Source organism: Myzus persicae, unplaced genomic scaffold (assembly GCF_001856785.1).
Source record: "Myzus persicae strain clone G006 unplaced genomic scaffold, MPER_G0061.0, whole genome shotgun sequence".
NCBI lineage: Eukaryota > Metazoa > Arthropoda > Insecta > Hemiptera > Aphididae > Myzus > Myzus persicae.
Window position 1 is genome coordinate 110500 of NW_019103316.1, and position 18159 is coordinate 128658.

The following is an 18159-nucleotide window of genomic DNA, read 5'->3' on the forward strand; positions in this document are numbered from 1 at the left end:
GTAGGTATTAAGAACCTACCTATCCAAGATATAGGTAAGTATACACCATTTTGCATTTATGTACATATTTTCAAAATTGTTAACATTTATAGGTATCTGTATAATCTGAATAATTATTTTAAGTTTTTAAATGTCAAGTCTACATTATTTTTACTTACAAAAAATATTAAATTTTATTTTTAATTATTGTTATAGGTACATAAAAATATTTTACAATTTTGGTGTCCGAATTTTCTAAATAAAAAAATATTATAAATAATGATTAATGAATTACCTAATGACTTTGTATTAGGAGTTAGGACAACACACAATTTGAATAAAGGCGACAGTAGGGTTACTCTCAAATATAGTAGGTAACCGATTTTCGAATTTTTCTTAAAACTACTGGGAATTAAAATACAAATACCTATTTGTAAATTTGTAATATATATTAGGTTCTAAGGAACATAGGTAATAGTTCTCACCACGAATTAAAATATAGGTACTTGGCATATCTTAATTCATGGTTCTGACTAACAATGGTTCTACTGTTCTCACATACACTTTTTACTAGAAGTGTGCTTTTAATGTGAGCAGTACTAAGCACATACAGATACAGTAGGTATAAAGAGTAACACTGATGAATCACTGTGACATTAAATATGATATATGAATAATTCAGAAATTTCAAATATAATATTATAGATTTCATAATATAATCTGACATTCTGACAAGATAATGTTATTGTTCAGTGATAATACTGCAAGTATAAAACATATGTTTCCAGCTATAATTATTAAAAAGCGCATGCGCATTATCAGTACCTTTATATTCTTATCATTGATGGTAATTAAATTTGGTTCATTAGTTATTAGGCATTACTCATTATTATTTCGTTGTCTTGTACTCCTGTTCTCTCGTTTCTCGTTAGTAGACGTGTTGGTACTTGAGTCTTGTATGCATTCCCAACTTAACATAAATAATTACTCGATAGACTGTTGTTTTATTGACTTCTGAACCTTCTATTTGCGTATCGATTTTATTAAATATATTTTATTATTAGGAACTTGTTCATAGATAAATACACAGATATAAAAAAATGGTGCTCTTAGTCTCACAATGAATATATTGTAAGTGAAAAAACGAAAGATACAAAAACACTGGTTTACAAAATAAACGGAAATGGCTGAATGTGAATTACGGCAAAGGAAAAAAGAAGACGATGGAGAAGTTAATCTCCAAGAGGATAAAGGAGAAATAAAACCTGCTGAACAAGATCAAGTTCATACTGAAAACAAACCAGAATCAGTAAGATTCATATTTGTCTAGTCATTTTAGAATTCACAATCTTCTAATATTATGATGAATTTCATTATTTTATTGTTATTATTATTAGACTATTTGAGAATAGACATGGTACAGTTTATGTTATGCAGATAGTAAAACAAGTCTAGTCACTATAGTCTCTATAGAGTCACTCTAGTGTCTAGTAATATGTTACATTTTAGTTTCTTTAATGGTATGTACTCTTAAGTCATCCGTCATTATTTACTCATCACAATATTTACATACCTAATAAATGGTATATGATTTATAACATTGTAGTTAGATGTAATTATCATCTGGGTTATATTTTATGATTATTCCTGAATTAGATATTTAGTTTTTAAAATGTAAAATATGTAGTATAAATAATCTAATAGCTTCAAAAATATATTATACCAAATATTTTTTATTCATTTATTCGTTATGGATACAACATCATTTCATTTCATTGTGTAAAAGGTAAATATACCTAATTAACTCCTAAAAAAATAATACATAAAAAGTCTTATCCCCCGTTTATCTTATTTTTATCAGTATTAAATTATAATTATATACCCATCTAAGTTTTATTATATATTTAAAATTGTTTTAAATTTAATATACGTAAACTTTATGAAGAATATAGGTACATTTTTGAATAAAAATTTTTATCGGTGACTTTTATATTTGGATATTTCATTACAATATCATTTTGTTATGTGATAATCGTATAGATGGATCTTTTAACTTCTGGTGAAACCTATTCAATGTTTTTATCTTCATATTTACCTATATATACCCTAATTCTAAACTTTATTTGTCAGCTTGTTATTTCAGTTAAAATGATCAGTTGTTATAAACACATTTAGGCTATAATTCAGTAAACAATTTTTCAGATTGATGATTGTATTCAGTCATGTGTTGTGACAAATACTATGCCGCATTTGGTTAGGCGTTACAGGCCAGTTCATAAGATATATAATGCTTATCAAAATTTAAGGAAATTAAAAGGTCCTAAACATTGGTACGCGGGCTCAAATTATTTCAGTAACCAAGCCTCATTCAATTTCCGAACAAATAATTATCGTAGGGCTAAAGTAAGTTTTCTGCTCAAATATTTTTGGGTAAACATTGGATGTGGCATGGATACATGTACGTGGTGATGGTACAAGAATATTACATGCTTTTAATGGATTTAAAAGATTCCAGTTCTTCATATTTAAATGGCTTAAGTTAATGTTTCTGTTTATTGATTCAACTAGGCCTAAATTTGAAATCATCATGTTTCTATGTACACTAAAATATTATATTTATGTGTAAAGCACCAGAAATAATTAATTTTAACAAAAATAATATGCAAACCAATAATGTTTGTTGGTTTAAAAAACTTGATGCCATAATAATTATTCATAAACAATAGCAATTTTGTATTGGCTTAGCATATTAATTTTTACTATTAAATTTGCATGAATACGCTTCCAAAAATTATTTCAACATTTAAAGGGAATTGGATCACATACGCTTCAATCAAATTAATATTAATATTTAAATATATCACTAAAATAATATATTAAACAAATTAAGTTTACCTAAATTTGTTTGACCAAATGTTAACATAATAATATGTACCGAATAACTATTTAAAATAATTTATTACTGTTTTTTAGTTATTGATATATTTTTAACAATCAATTTTTCATTTATGACATGTCCTTTCTAACAAATTGTTATGTAAAGCTAATATTGAGTAATAACTGATTGAAAACATTAAAAACATAACAACAATGAAAACATAAAACAATTATAAACTTCATTGTATAGTATTTTAAAATAAGTTTTTATGATTACATTTATTAACATATTTGTGAATATACTGCCAACTCATGATTTCACAAATTTAAATAAATCAAGGTTCTCAATTACTGAAAAATAATCCTAATTAAAATAAATTATTGAAGATATCATTTTAACTGAGAGTTCGCTGTATTGATTTTTACTGACATTAATTTATTATATTATTAATTTATAATTTAATAATAACTATTTTAGGAAATATTAAAAAAATGTACAAAGGGAGTAATAAATATTTATGTTCATTTTGTTTAATTACTGAGGTGTTATTAATTTATTGTGTATACATTTTTTTGTGTTTCTAATGTTGTATAATGGTGAATACATTTAAAAATCATACTTATGTCATCTTTGTTTGTAATTATTAACTCTTATATTTAATTATATTTAGATAATTAATTCATAATATGCTTCATTTAATTAATTTATATAGGTTTACTTTTGTTTTATTGTTATTAATTAATTTTTATAGAGCCGTGATGTCTTCTTGCTTATTCAAATAGTTAACACCAAAAATCATCGCGGACCAATCTGTTTGAATATAATATGTTTATAAATACATTTTTTTGTTTATAGAAAGAAGATTTTGACTCTGAAGATGATAAAAATATAGATCTCTCAGCAAAAATACCATCTGGTACCAATAAAATGCCACAATTATTAGAAACATTATTAAGTGGAATATCAGAAAGGCAAGCGACTTTTGATTAATTGCATCAAGCTTAACTATGTAACATTAAATATTAAAACATTTTTATTAGGTGGAGAAATTGGATAATTCGAGGTATATTTGGCTGGCTTATGATTGGCCTTTTTTGTCTCTTATGTTATGGAGGACCTCTTGCCTTAATGATAGCTGTATGTATTTTAAAGCATTTATATTTAAGTTATATAATCACAAAGACAACATAAATCAATATTCTATTTAAAGGGCTTCATGATTGGCCTAGTCATTAGTCTTATTTTATTTTTGAAGAGTGGTCAAGGTCAAAGACTTTTTAAATTATTGAATATGTACTCACAATAATAATAAATAGTAAAGCATGTTAAAAGTCGATTAATTTAAATAAAAAATGTTTATTTGCAATTGGTACCTCTGTTTAATGTAAATAATTATATTTTTATTAATAAAAACAAATTATTTTTATTTATATAGGTAGTTTATGGACCACAAGCATATAAATGTAATCATAGACGTTTTTAGATAGTCTTGTTGTTTCTTTGTATACTAAGAGCATTAACACATGTCTTAGCTGGCATACTTTCAATAAAAACAATAACTAAGTAAAAATAAGTCAAGAAATGCGTGTTTATTAAAATCAACACCTCAAATTTATATTATTGTTTACTAAATACTAAAGAACTAAATTAACAAAAACATAATATGATTATGATTTATACAAGCAATATACATTTTAATATTGATCCCATTTTATGGTTTTATGCCAATAAAATTAATATAAATGATCACTTTGTGTTTACATTTTGATTAATACCCTTCAGAAAAGTGTAAATTAAAATTAGAAGTATAATAATTTAGTAATCGTATTTCAGTATACATCTTCACTTTGTAAAAATTTGTCATTTTAAATTAAGAGTTTCATTAAGTAGTTAATCTTTAGTTACATTTATAAATAATAATTATAATGTAGCTACTTTAAATATTAAAAAATTAATTATCAATATTTTATACTTCCAAAAAGATGGTTAACCATACATTTAAAAACAGGCATTTATTTTGACTGAAACTTTTACAATACAAAAGACTAAATAACATGTATATTTCAATGAATTTATTAAAATGACCATTTTCGATTATATATGCAATATGTATAATATATCCAATCATTTTTCAAAATTGTTAAAAAATTATTAATTATTAATAAATGTAAATTAAATGATTTTAACTCAAACCTATAACAGCTCATTTTAATGTATATAAATTACTTACAGGTTTTAGTTGTCCAGGTAAAATGTTTTGAAGAGATAATTAACATTGGTTACTCTGTTTATCGTATCCATGGTCTGCCTTGGTTCCGTTCTTTATCATGGTATTTTTTGATGGCATCTAATTATTTCTTTTATGGCGAAAGCCTTGTAGACATATTTGCAGTGGTAGTTAATAGAACAGTAAGTTTTTAAAATTATTTTAATCTTCACTATTAATTACTTTATTGAATTATTGGTGATTTTAATCTAGGAATATTTGAAAATGCTAATAACTTATCATCGGTTCGTTTCATTCAGTCTATACATTGCTGGTCTAGTATGGTTTGTGTTATCATTGGTACGGAAATACTACATGAAACAGTTCTCATTATTTGCTTGGACACATGTGTGTCTCTTGATTGTTGTATCTCAAAGTTATTTTATTATTCGAAATATATTTGAAGGTCTAATATGGTATATAAATTATTCAATATTAATAAGTACTTTAATTTTTTTTTTTTTGTTGAATTAATAATTGTTTTCTATGTAAATAAACATTTTAATAAATTTGTTAATTGAATATTTAAGGTTTTTTTTTAAATTTCAGGTTCATTGTACCAGTATCAATGATCATACTTAATGATATTTGGGCCTATGTCTTTGGGTTTTTCTTTGGACGAACACCGCTTATACAAGTATCACCAAAAAAGACATGGGAAGGATTTATTGGTGGTGGTGTAGCTACTGTGATTTGTGGTATAATTGTAAGTTACCCTTATTAAAAAAAAAAAAAAACAATTAACTTTTAAAATTATTAATGGTGTTAGGTAAGTTACTTTAAAAAAATGATCATAACTTTACTCAATTATTTGAGGTAAAATTAATAAAGAAATTTTACTTGTTACTCAAATACAATTGTAATGAAATCTTACTTTTCAATAAAAAAAGAAACAAAGTTTAATTCATACTATTGATTTTATAATACATGGTTAAGCCATCTAATATTGAATTCGGCCACTTCCAATACTAACAATAGTAATGTATGTATAAATATATATATTTCATGTATTATAAAATCAATGTTTTCACATTATAAAATTAAATTAAATTCATAACATGAGTATTTCTCTACTTTCTTACCAAACGTTAATTGACAACATAAGTGGAAATAGTGAGTCAGCTTAATTTGAACAAGATGTCAATAGAAAAAAATAAAATATGTATTTTGAGAAGAGTTATTTAAATAAAATACTGGTCAAGTAAATATGTTATGTACAACATTAAAAACTAAAATGTGACATTTTTACAATAATTACATAATACAGAATGAGATTTGCGGTTTTTAGATTTATTGTACTACTAATTACTATAGATTTTAAAGATATTTTTCAATATGAGACATTTATTAGATGTCAAAAATGTACTAGATTAAATTATTTATTTTTATTTGTTTTAGTTTATTATTTAGTGTATTTTAATTGAAACCAATAATTGTAATTAATTAAAAAAAATCTGAATAATATTATGATATTACTAAAGTATGCAAATACCATATTATTATAATATAAATAAAATCATAAAAAATTATTATTCTAATTTATTTTTTATTTTTATTTTAGATATCATATTTTCTATGTCAATATCCATACTTTGTATGCCCTGTTGAGTACAGTGAAAAGTTTGGTAAAATGATCATTGATTGTGAACCATCGCCTTTGTATACTCTACATGAATATGTTCTGCCAGAATTTATTGCACGTGCTATGAGTGTAGTATGTGAAAAAATTAATTATGTCAAATATACTATATTATATCAATTAAGTTGTATAATATTATTAACTTAAGAAGATATATACAATCACTTATTTAAACTTTGAACGTTTTAGTTTGGAGGTTCCAACAAAATCACTATCTATCCTTTTGTTATTCATGCTTTTTGGATGTCATTGTTCAGCTCCATTATTGGACCATTTGGTGGATTATTTGCTAGTGGATTTAAGCGAGCATTTAAAATTAAAGTATTCACTAAAAGGTAATTTACTTACTAGTTGTTATTATAATTATTTTTTTTTATTTTAGGACTTTGGAGATGTGATTCCAGGACATGGCGGTATTATGGATCGTTTTGACTGTCAATATCTTATGGCCACATTTGTTAATGTTTACATTTACAGTTTCGTGAGCACTCCCACCTTACAAAAGACTGTTCAACAGGTACTCATAAAATAAATGTTCTATACAGAGGACATGGCAGCTGTAAGTGTGGTCCCCGTCTTACAAACTTACAGCATACCATATTTAAAATTCACAATAATCCATTTAATTCTGTTATTTTTAAAAGTAAATTGATCACCTATCAAATTTAAAAGCAAAAGTATTATTACCAAAATTATTTAGGGCTCAATGTTGCTTTTTTGATATTTTAGTTTTAGAGTGGTCAATTCACTCTAATATTAAAAACAACAAAATTAATTATAAAATGGATTTTTCTGAAAGTAAAATGTACTGATATATGTTTGTAAGTCGGATACAACACATATGGGTATGATATCCTCTTGAACATTTTATAATAATAATGAAATAATTATTTGCTATTTATATATATTAAATGTTTAGGTAATTAATTTAAGACCCGAAGAACAGTTACAATTATTTTACGTTCTCAAAGGATCATTGGAAAACCGGGGAATTCTCAATGTGCAATAAATATTAAAAAAATCATAGTCAACCAGCAACCTTCACATTCCTTCTTTCAAATACAATATTAACTTAAAAACAATTGTTTTTGGAAAGTTATGTTTAATTTGCCCTATGTTCTTGATGTGTACTTATTAAAACATTCTTTGGCCTATTTGATATATTTTATCAAACAGACTTCTCTGCTTCAATTGCAGATACTTTGTATAAAAATCAGTATGTTATTTAATTTGTTTAGTTAAAGTTTTTGTTTAGTTATTTTCAATGTTTTGATTTTTAATTGGATTTATTGATTGTTGTAAAACATCGGACATCACATTCACCAATCACCATAAATCATTATAAGTTCAGAATTAACACTTCCACATTCCTGTTTTTGATGTGATCACCTCCAACGATAACTATACAGAACTTATTTCAATAAAGCTATTGAAACAGATTGCCGGTAGAGTGTGTAGTTCTTCATGAAACTTTATAGAATATAGATATGATAGGTTTATTTTACATTTTTGTTGGTGTTTTACTGAATTTTGTTAATTGTTTTGTGAGAATGTAATAAATGCATTATAAATATTAATATTATATATAATATTGTGTGCTATAAACAGGGAGGTGTGTGACGGTTAAACTGTTTACTAATTGTGTTAATTATATTACCTACATTTTGAAAATAACACATTGGTTGAAACTAGAGTTTGACTTCGTTTTTAATCTATTATATTATAATTAATTACCTACTATTGTTTTCTGTATAACATACCTACCTATATTATATTTTTCTTAGTTGGAAAATCATCTGTTATATAACAAAACTATTAGTATTGAATATTGATCGATTTAGTATATTACAATGTGTGCATCTAATTTATTGTTCTTTAAATAATAAAGACATTTATTTATTCCTACATGATTTTTTACTCTAATATTTTACTATACTAAACATCCAATGTTTATTTCAGATTCCGTACGGTGTGTAAGAACTTTTGCAAATTGCATTGATGCTTTTTTTTTGGTTCACTCATTGTTTAGGTAGTAAAAAAAAACATCGTGAAAATGTCAGCAAAAATAAAAATACAGGCAGAAATCAACAGCTTTTGACTAAATGTCTACCCAAATCCTCAGAATCATTTTCCGAATACAACTTTTTCGAATACGACGATACTTATCATATACACCGTGGCTTACATAGTTACACGTTTGACGAAACCGCCTCCAGTGGCTCAACACCCCTAACGTCACTTGTTTCGTTTTAGTTGCTATGGAGTTGAAACGCAAACACGCTTCAAAGTTATCAGTTAAACGATCTGCTCACTTCTTCGTGTCGTACCATTCGCGGTTTCATCGTTTTGTCTCGTATAGTTAGGTACCTACTTTTTTCAAGTGATATCATAACTGAGATGGGAACCACAATGGTATTACTTCCTTCTCGCAGTTGTATCGTTTGTTGTACAAAGTAGGTAGGTACCTATATATACCCTACCTTTACTACAATATACTATTACTAATTATCAATTGGTAATAAACAGGTACCTATCACATCGTCGCAATTTGTGTAAATCACTTTGGTGGTTCCGTATGGTGACACACGAAGCTTAGAGGTGGAGACACCAACAGGAGACATGGATGGCGAAATCGTCGTGCAGGACCTCGAACTACGGTCGTTGATCGGATTTGACGGTAATCCGCTGAACGGCCTTATACTGCACCCAGACGGCATACATCTTGTGTACCCGCTCGGCACCAACATCGCGGCGTATCATTGGCGCACGAAAGCTCAGCGGTTCTTCGAGGGACATACGAACGTGATATCGGCCGTGACGGTGTCGACTTCTGGCCGGTACGTGGGTTCCGGTCAGGTGAACTACATGGGGTTCCGGTCACCGATAATCGTGTGGCAATTCGACACCGGTCATTTGATCGCGAAATACGAGTCACACAAGGTGCGCGTCGAGTCCGTCGCATTTTCGTGCTGCGAAAACTTTTTGATATCCCTTGGCGGCATCGACGACGGTTCGGTGATCGTCTATGACATCGGTAAGCGGGAGGTGCTGTGCGGGTCTTCATCCGTCAAGTCGACCGCCGGCTCGGCGACCGTGCTCCGGCCGGTACACATGCGCGGCGAGTGTTTTATCGTGGCCGGTGACAACATACTCAGGCTGTGGACGCTCAACAGAGAACAGCGGAACATCCAGGGGCTAGACGGTTCGTTCGCCAAGATCAAGCGCAAGATTTTGTGCACGGTTGTCGATCGGCTGGACGAGTACGCGTACTGCGGCACCAGCACGGGTGATGTGATGAAAATCAAACTGAACTTCTCGGCCGACACGGCCGTGGTGGCCCCCACCAACGCGCCGACGCTGGTCGGATGTTTTGCCAAATACCCGCCGGCTGGCAAGAACAGGCGTGGTGCCTCCTCCGCCGCAGCCGTAGAACTGTACAGCAAAGGCATCACGGCGTTATACTTGGTGGCCGACGGCAGCATGTTGGTGGGCTCCGGAGACGGAGTTGTCGAGCTGGTAAAGCAAAAGGCCCGTGACGGTGGACGTGGCACGTGCAACAAGCCGAACAGCACGCGACTGGCGACGCCCACCCGTCCGCTGCTGGTGGCCGTCAAGTCAGCCAACGTCGATTCGTCCGTGACCAGCATACAGTTGATGGACGACGGCGTCGTTTTGGTGGGTACCGTTAACTGCGAGCTGTTCGCTGTCCGCGCGCACGACTTCGACGTCACCTGCCTATTCACGTGCCACACGTCTGTAGTGTATGACCTTGCGTTCCCGCATGGCTACAGCAAGGTGTTCGCTACCGCCAGCAAGCATGACGTGCGCGTTTGGTCGGTGGACACGCTGCAAGAGCTGCTCCGGATCACCGTGCGCAACTTCACGTGCTCTGGCGTGCTGTTCTCGTACGATGGCGCGCAGATCGTCACGTCATGGAACGACGGCAACATCCGGATATTCGCGCCGGAAACCGGGCGCCTGCTGTACGCCATCAACAACTGTCATAACAAGGGCGTGTCGGCTATCGCCATGTCCAAGGACGGCCGGAAGCTGCTGAGTGGTGGCGGCGAGGGCCAGGTTCGGGTGTGGAAGGTGGACAACCTCAACGGGACACTGCAAGCCGTGCTCAAGGAGCACAAGGGCCCGGTGAGCTCGATCGACGTGCACCAACTGGGTCACGAGGCGATCACGGCCAGCGCGGATGGCACGTGCGTCGTCTGGGACATTGTCCGGTTCACGCGGCTGTCCATAATGTTCTCGTCAACGATATTCACCAGTGCCAAGTACCATCCGAACGGCGCCCAACTGCTCACATGCGGCACCAACAGGTATATTGGGTTCTGGGAGGCACTCGACGGGTCGTTGATACGCGAGATCGAAGGATCGTCGGCTTCTGCGCTCAACTCGTTAGACGTTACGCCCAACGGTAGGTACATTCTACCTATACCTACGTTTACTATATTATTACCTTATTAGGGCTGGTGGTATTTCAAATTGTTTTCTATTTAAAAAATGTTATTTGTAATATTAGGTAGGCAATACGATTATCGGATTATGTATAAATTGTAAGATGTAACTATGTAAGAACAGAATAGATTAAATTCGATTTAATCTTTTATCTGGTACAAGTATAAATAAGTATTACGGTATTTTAGGTGACAACGGTAATTACTGAATCACAGTATATACCGGTATTTTAAATACCGAACATACCGCCAGCCCTTCTGTATCTACCGATAATGGCAGACTTCTATTACCAACAAGCATACGACCTATTATGTACCTAGTGTTCTTATGGCCAGACGACCCATTTACGTTGCATTGGAATGTTCCATATTTTAAAAGTCTGTCCTGGTGTCTAGACAAAAGCTTTCGGGACGTTAAATTGTCTCGTTTTTAGGTACTAACTTGGAAAAAGCTTTAAAAGATTTGGCCATATGCTTAGCCAGTAAGTCTCTATCTCTTAAAACCAGGGATCGCCAAATTTTTCCATCAAGAAAGCCACATTAAAAATTTTAAGTATCTGGTGATCCGCCACAATTTATTTAGGTATATTATTTTTATTATAACATATTAACATGCATCATAATAACGACGCAATTTACACTAATTTCTATAAATCATTTTATTCGGTTAATCATAAAGCTATTGTCCATGTTCTTAAAGAATCTGGATTTGGAAAACCACTATAATACTACAGTGGCATAGCCAGGGGGGAGGCTGAGGGGGCCGCAGCCCCCCGCCGAAATGTTAATAAATTTTAAAAATGATTTTTAATTGTCTATGGTATTCGATCAAAAACTAAACCACCGCTGTGTAAAAAATTGATCAGCCTCCCTCCCCCCCCCCCAAAAAAAAAAATCCTAGCTACGCCACTGTAGTACCACAATATATTGTCGTGGTTTAATTTTTATCCTATAGACAGGTACCAGACGTTTCGTCGGGAGTCCCGCAAGGAGAACATTTGTCTTTATTGTTCTTATTGTTTATGAATAGTGCATTAGTGTGTAACGAGTTCTGCATCACTACCTCGTTCTGTATGCTTGCTGATAACTTGAAACTTTTCATGGCGTGTTGATGATTCTTCATTGGTTCTTTTGATGATTGTCGTTTGCTGCAGGCTGACTTTGATAGGTTTTCTAATTAGTTTTGTACACTGGGCTTGTCACTCAATACTTCTAAGTGTAAAGTTTTTACTTTTTCCAACATCTAATCTCTGGTAATTTTTATAATTTTTAGAAAGAATATAAGTAATATTTAACTGTATAAATATAAGTATTATATTTTTAATGATACTTATAAAAAACATTTCTAGAAACAAATTAAATCTTAAACATAATTTAAAAAATACTTTTCCTTTTAATTGAATTAAATTTTAAATTGTATGAAAAGTTTGACAAAAAAATCGGAAGTGCAGTGTAACTAAATTCCTACAAAAAGTACCCCCCCCTCGGAGAATTCTTGGATTTGCCCCTGGTATAATATATAGTTTTTTTTTTTTTGTTACTTAATGTTGATGTGTCACCCGTATAAATAGTATGATGTGCCGTTGTATAATAGATAATTGACAATCTCGTCTTCACAGGTAAGTACATCGTCACCGGCAGTTCAGATCAGATGGTGAAGGTGTGGCTGTACAACGAGGGTGTGCCTACGCATGTCGGGGTGGGTCACGCGGGGGTAGTGACCAACGTGAAGGTGAGCCCGGATGGTAGGTTCGTGGTGAGCACGAGCGCGGACGGCGGCATATTCCTGTGGCGTTTTCCTCACGCCGCAGACATCGCACCGCCCGGCAGCCGGTGCAGCGCGAATAGCGTCGCCGGCGGTGGTGCTGGCGCCAATCGGCGGGAACAGCAGACGGACCGTTCGAGGCAGCTGTCGCTGAAGAAAACGCTGCCGGCCCGGAAAGAGAACATCAACGTCATATCCAAGGTGCAAAAAGTACGGACGGCCACGGACTGCAGCCGACCGTCCGCCGTAGCGACGGTGGCCGGTGACGGGAACGCCACCGAAACGACCGTCGACGGATCGGTAAAGTGTCTGTGCCGGCCCGGGTCGACGGCCACTTGCGTTTGCTGCGACCACGGCACAGGCGGCCGAAAGATCAAACCGTTTGTCCGATGACGAGTGTTTACGCGCCTAAATATTGTCTGCAGTGTAATTATATAAAATGTATTGTATAGCCTGTATCGGTGTTGTAAAGTATTTGAGTAAAAGTATTCAAATACGTTTATGAGTGTATTGAATATACTATTGTTTATATATTCATTCAACGTGGATGCAACATCCATTATAGTTTTTATTTTAACTTAGGTACTTTTAGACATTATAAACAACTATATTACATGCTACGGTTCATGCTCAACAAAACATGCAACGAATTTTTTCGTGACGAACTTGGTCTTCGGTCAACCGTTACTTGGTCCGTTCTAGGGTTAAACATGTCAAGATTGAAACTGGCGGCCGTCGGTCAAAATTACTAAAATAATATTTACATCGAAATAACTATTTGTAGGTTTTAGATTTTTGTGGTCTTCAATTATTATAAGCAAAGAAAACGGTGGGTACAATATATTTTCAATTCAGATAAATATGTTCAAAGTGTAAAAAGCTTCTTGAAACACGCCTAAATTATTTTTTAGTGATAATTATGAGGGGAGTGACTTACATTAACATTTAAGCACACAGCGTTTTGGTATGGTTAAAAACTCGGAAGCCGGGTTTAAAAAAAGTTAGCTGGCATTTAAACGCTCTTGTGGATAATTGAAAATGGCTAAACTTACAAATTAACAATTTGTGCTTGCAAAAAAATTTAAAATAGACTTACTGCTTATTGGTGGACCTCGAGTTGGCATTTTTTAGTTTGGGTGGCTAACTTAATGGACCTAAATAATTAACAGTTTAATAACATTAATTTGTAATTTATATTATAGTATTATATAATATGACGTTATCACGACAAATATAATATAATACAATATAATTATGTAACACGGCGTCTAGGGTATGCAATATAGGTACACACTTCATGCACTCAATTTGCAGTTTTTACTGCCCACAATTTAATATTCGTCAATATTATTCGTGTAGTACCAATATAATATTATATATTATGCTATCTATAGCTACTTCGCTGGTGTAATATGCTACACGGCGTAGACTATAGGTAGGTACCTACAGCAAAATTATTAGAATATGACATATCTGTCATATTATTATATTATACTTTTCTTTTAATTTTATTAGTGAAAACTGGAAAGTACCTGTGATTCGAGTCATTAAAATAAACAACATGAAAGGTCGAAACAATATTATAACTGCCCTTATGATAACCGGTAATCATCCACCAATTTATTTTAGATAAGTTTATTATTTTAGTGTATGTTGTAACCGTTCGCCGAGTTGTGTAGTAGTTGTCCGCATAATATTATGCGGTTTGAGTTTTACTTTGAATGCAAATTTTTATTTTTACTTAAGAGGACGTGATACCCGCATGTGTTGTCTCCGTCTTGCAAGTGCGTAAGGCATAACATAGCAAATTGTATACTCAGCAGAACAGGTGTAGCTCCGTTAGTTTAAAAATTAGTGCGAATTGACCTCTTATCAAATCTAAAGGTAAGATCATTATCTAGGCAACCTCATAGGCTTTTTATTATATTTTTTTTTTAAAGTGAGTTATGAGTATTTTAAGATATATAAAAAATTTACAATTTTAAAATACTCATCACTCGCGTTAAAATTAAAATATAATAAAAAACTTATGAGGTTGCCTAGATAATAATCTTACCTTCAGATTTTATAAGAGGTCAATTCGCACTAATATTTAAACTAACGGAGCTACACGTGTTCTGCTGAGCGTAAAATTTGCTATGTTACGCACTTGTAAGACAGAGACAACACGTGCAGGTATCACGTCCTCTTAAAATGAAAAATCATGAGCTAATTTAACGGGCATATAATATCTAAAGAAGAAACATATATTATTAATCTTCAAAAGAGAAACTTGCTGCCAGAACTTGATAGTTGTTCCAAATTAAAAGATGGTGTGCTATATGTGGATGCACGTTGAAAGAATTCAAAATAGGAATTGAATGATGATTTATTAAAAACTACTTATTTACAATATATTGCATAACGAATACCCGTTATAACTAAGACGAAATAAGACGAACATACTTAATGGTGCCCATTATCTTTTTGAAGAATAAATAAAAATTTAAAATCGGCCAAGTAGCTCTGCTGTACAGAGAAGTGTTTAATGTTTATCAGGAGTCCCTGTAACGGATATATTAAATTTGAATTCAATGATACAAAACCATTGTACACGAAAAATAATTCTGAGCGTTAGACTATATGTCTACATGTATTATAACTAATTAATTCTAAGTTAATTTTTTTATTGTGATTACAGTAATTTATTTTACTATTAGGTGTTAGGGCCTACTAGTAACTACAGTAGATTGAATACTTTTTTGATGAAAAAATAGCATTTGAAAATGTCATTATGTGTATAAAATATAATAATATACTTTAAAAGTTTCAAATACCCTCGAATAATATTTTTAAATTACTAAAAATAACTTAAATCGTTATTTTTTGTTTAAATATCTAATTTCGTCAAAATGTTAACTTCAAATACCTACCTATAAAAAACACTCTGTTTATACATTTTTTAGATGTTTTGGTTACAGTATGAAATATTTGGGAGAATCATTGTTTTAAATTTTCAATCCTTAGCAATGAAATTTGAACATTTGATACATTTTTTTACTACAAACCAATTTGTAAATTTTCGAGGTTTTGATTCATGAATTTTGTTAAAAATTTAAACTTTAAATAGGTTCTTATAAGTTATAAAAAAAAAATCTCTCTATATACATCTTCAATATTTCTTAACTGTGACTATAACTGATGAGGAATCTTGTATTCAATTTTCAAGCATTTTGGCTCAACAAAAAAGCATTTTATTGATATTTAAAAAATTTGAAAATGTCTATAAATAGCTCAAGACGATTCAAACCACAAGTATATGTGTAGTGTACAAAATACTGATACTGAAATTCAGTGAAAATGTTATGTATCCGGGGTAATTTCTTTTGGAGTTAAGTACTCCAAAAATCAAAATCAATTTTATCCCGTTTTTCCTTGTACTTTATATTTTGCTGTTCGTTTTTCAAGACGTTTTTAAACACAACTGGAAATCTTAAATTTTGACCTCGCGATTGCACCGATTAGATAATTAGCAATATTTCGTCTAGGTACTTTAGTACTTATCGTAATACACACACAACCAAACAAATTAAATAAACATACACTATTGTAAAATCAATCAATAAAATTCGCTCTACTCAGAAATCAGAACTTAATAAACTGAAAATACATATTATTTAACACATTAGGATCATGAACTATTAGCCATGACGTAAATGTAATATAGTATAACAGACATACATCAAGGAATTTTTTTTGTATACAATGATTACACTCACAAGATAACTATTCTGTGTCTACAAAACAACAAAACTGTACTGAGTTATTATCACTGTTATCAGCACTATTTTAAGTTTTGAAGTTTCAAGTGTTATGACAATTATTCAGAAATCAGAATTGACACGACGTTGAAAAAGTTTCTTGGTGGTTATCGACTTATCGTTACATTTAAAACCATTTAATTTTCAGTTATTCTTTCAAGTTTAATGTTATATACTAGTACGGTTGAATTATGTTGAAAGTCTTAACATCGTTTCCGAAAATAAGCGGGCCCGCCATTAGAAGTTTTCAATTTAATTTTTACACTTGCAGATTTGTGTCGATTCCACGACACAGTCAAACACAACAGTTGACCCGTTGGACTAAGCCATCAGTAGAGTATCCATCACGGTTTTCCTTTACTCGTTTTTGTCATGCGAAACCATCAGAGTTGACTCCACGTGAAAAACTGAAAATCGCTGCTAAAGAATACGGTTCTGTGTTAATTGTGTTCCATGTTGGAATCTCATTGATATCATTGGGTTCGGTGTATTTTTTCATTTCTAATGGTGTTGACGTCCAGCAGTGGATTGGGTGGATGGGTTTGTCGAACGCAAACGAAAACACCAAAATCGTAGCTGGAGCGAGTCAGTTTATCATTGCATATGCCATTCATAAATCTTTTGCTCCAGTACGCATTTCAATAACACTTATATCTGTACCATTAATTGTACGATACCTTAGGACTAAAGGAATAATGAAAATGAAAAAGTAAATATTAATTATGATAACCTATGAAATTGTATAAATAATAATTGTATTACTATGGGGCTTAAGCTGTAATATTTAGAAATACCTAATAAGATATTTTATACAAATTATTATTGAATATTTTACATTGTTATAAAACGAGAAATACTGTTGAATATTTTTTAAAAATGTTATAAAATTGTATAAAAATTAAAAAAATTATCATTTATAATATAATAATACATCATTATCTGTAGTTCTTATGACCACAATTTCAATTATCTACAGTTAATTTGTGTTGATTATTAAGTAATCCATCCATTTTCTCGCAATTATACAAACTATGGTTCTGTAGAGTCTCGTTTTCATGCAACTTTGCTGGAACCTAACTGCTTCAGATAACGGGGGATAACTGTATTCACATTTTAACTATTATTCAATCCTAAAAACATAAAAAGGTCAAGGTGCTTATGTGTAAACCAAGTGAGGTAAATTAAAATAATTTGTTATCATATAAATTGTAAGAAACATTTTGTTTTCAATGTGTCATTAATACATGAATTATATATAAATTATAATTGTTATTTGTTCTTGTATTTAAATACCTAAATCATTTTGATGTCAAATTTATGTTTGATTCAGTAGGTATTGTACATAATATTTTTAGATAAATTGCAT

General features: G+C 31.6%; 3 protein-coding genes across 5 annotated transcripts; all 3 read left to right on the forward strand.

The window, feature by feature from the left end:
- Nucleotides 1-825: 825 nt before the first annotated feature.
- Nucleotides 826-8020, forward strand: LOC111034271 (phosphatidate cytidylyltransferase, photoreceptor-specific). 2 transcript variants are annotated; one of them, XM_022315401.1, is made up of 11 exons: nucleotides 826-1288; nucleotides 2182-2382; nucleotides 3713-3828; nucleotides 3898-3994; nucleotides 5090-5266; nucleotides 5337-5539; nucleotides 5673-5829; nucleotides 6685-6837; nucleotides 6952-7083; nucleotides 7145-7279; nucleotides 7682-8020. In XM_022315401.1, the coding sequence occupies exons 1-11, from the start codon at nucleotides 1163-1165 to the stop codon at nucleotides 7769-7771; spliced, it is 1587 nt and encodes a 528-aa protein (XP_022171093.1). In that variant the 5' UTR covers nucleotides 826-1162; the 3' UTR covers nucleotides 7772-8020. The 2 variants fall into 2 exon arrangements, with proteins under 2 accessions (XP_022171093.1, XP_022171094.1); XM_022315402.1 differs by lacking the exon at nucleotides 2182-2382 and having other exon boundaries at nucleotides 827-1288.
- Nucleotides 8021-8603: 583 nt separating this feature from the next.
- Nucleotides 8604-13530, forward strand: LOC111034270 (cilia- and flagella-associated protein 52-like). 2 transcript variants are annotated; one of them, XM_022315399.1, is made up of 3 exons: nucleotides 8604-9219; nucleotides 9289-11188; nucleotides 12848-13530. In XM_022315399.1, the coding sequence occupies exons 2-3, from the start codon at nucleotides 9382-9384 to the stop codon at nucleotides 13384-13386; spliced, it is 2346 nt and encodes a 781-aa protein (XP_022171091.1). In that variant the 5' UTR covers nucleotides 8604-9219; nucleotides 9289-9381; the 3' UTR covers nucleotides 13387-13530. The 2 variants fall into 2 exon arrangements, with proteins under 2 accessions (XP_022171091.1, XP_022171092.1); XM_022315400.1 differs by having other exon boundaries at nucleotides 8604-9215.
- A 3282-nt stretch (nucleotides 13531-16812) lies between these two features.
- Nucleotides 16813-18056, forward strand: LOC111034285 (protein FAM210B-like). The gene has a single exon (XM_022315424.1). The coding sequence runs from the start codon at nucleotides 16985-16987 to the stop codon at nucleotides 17504-17506; it is 522 nt and encodes a 173-aa protein (XP_022171116.1). The 5' UTR covers nucleotides 16813-16984; the 3' UTR covers nucleotides 17507-18056.
- The last annotated feature ends 103 nt before the right edge of the window (nucleotides 18057-18159 follow it).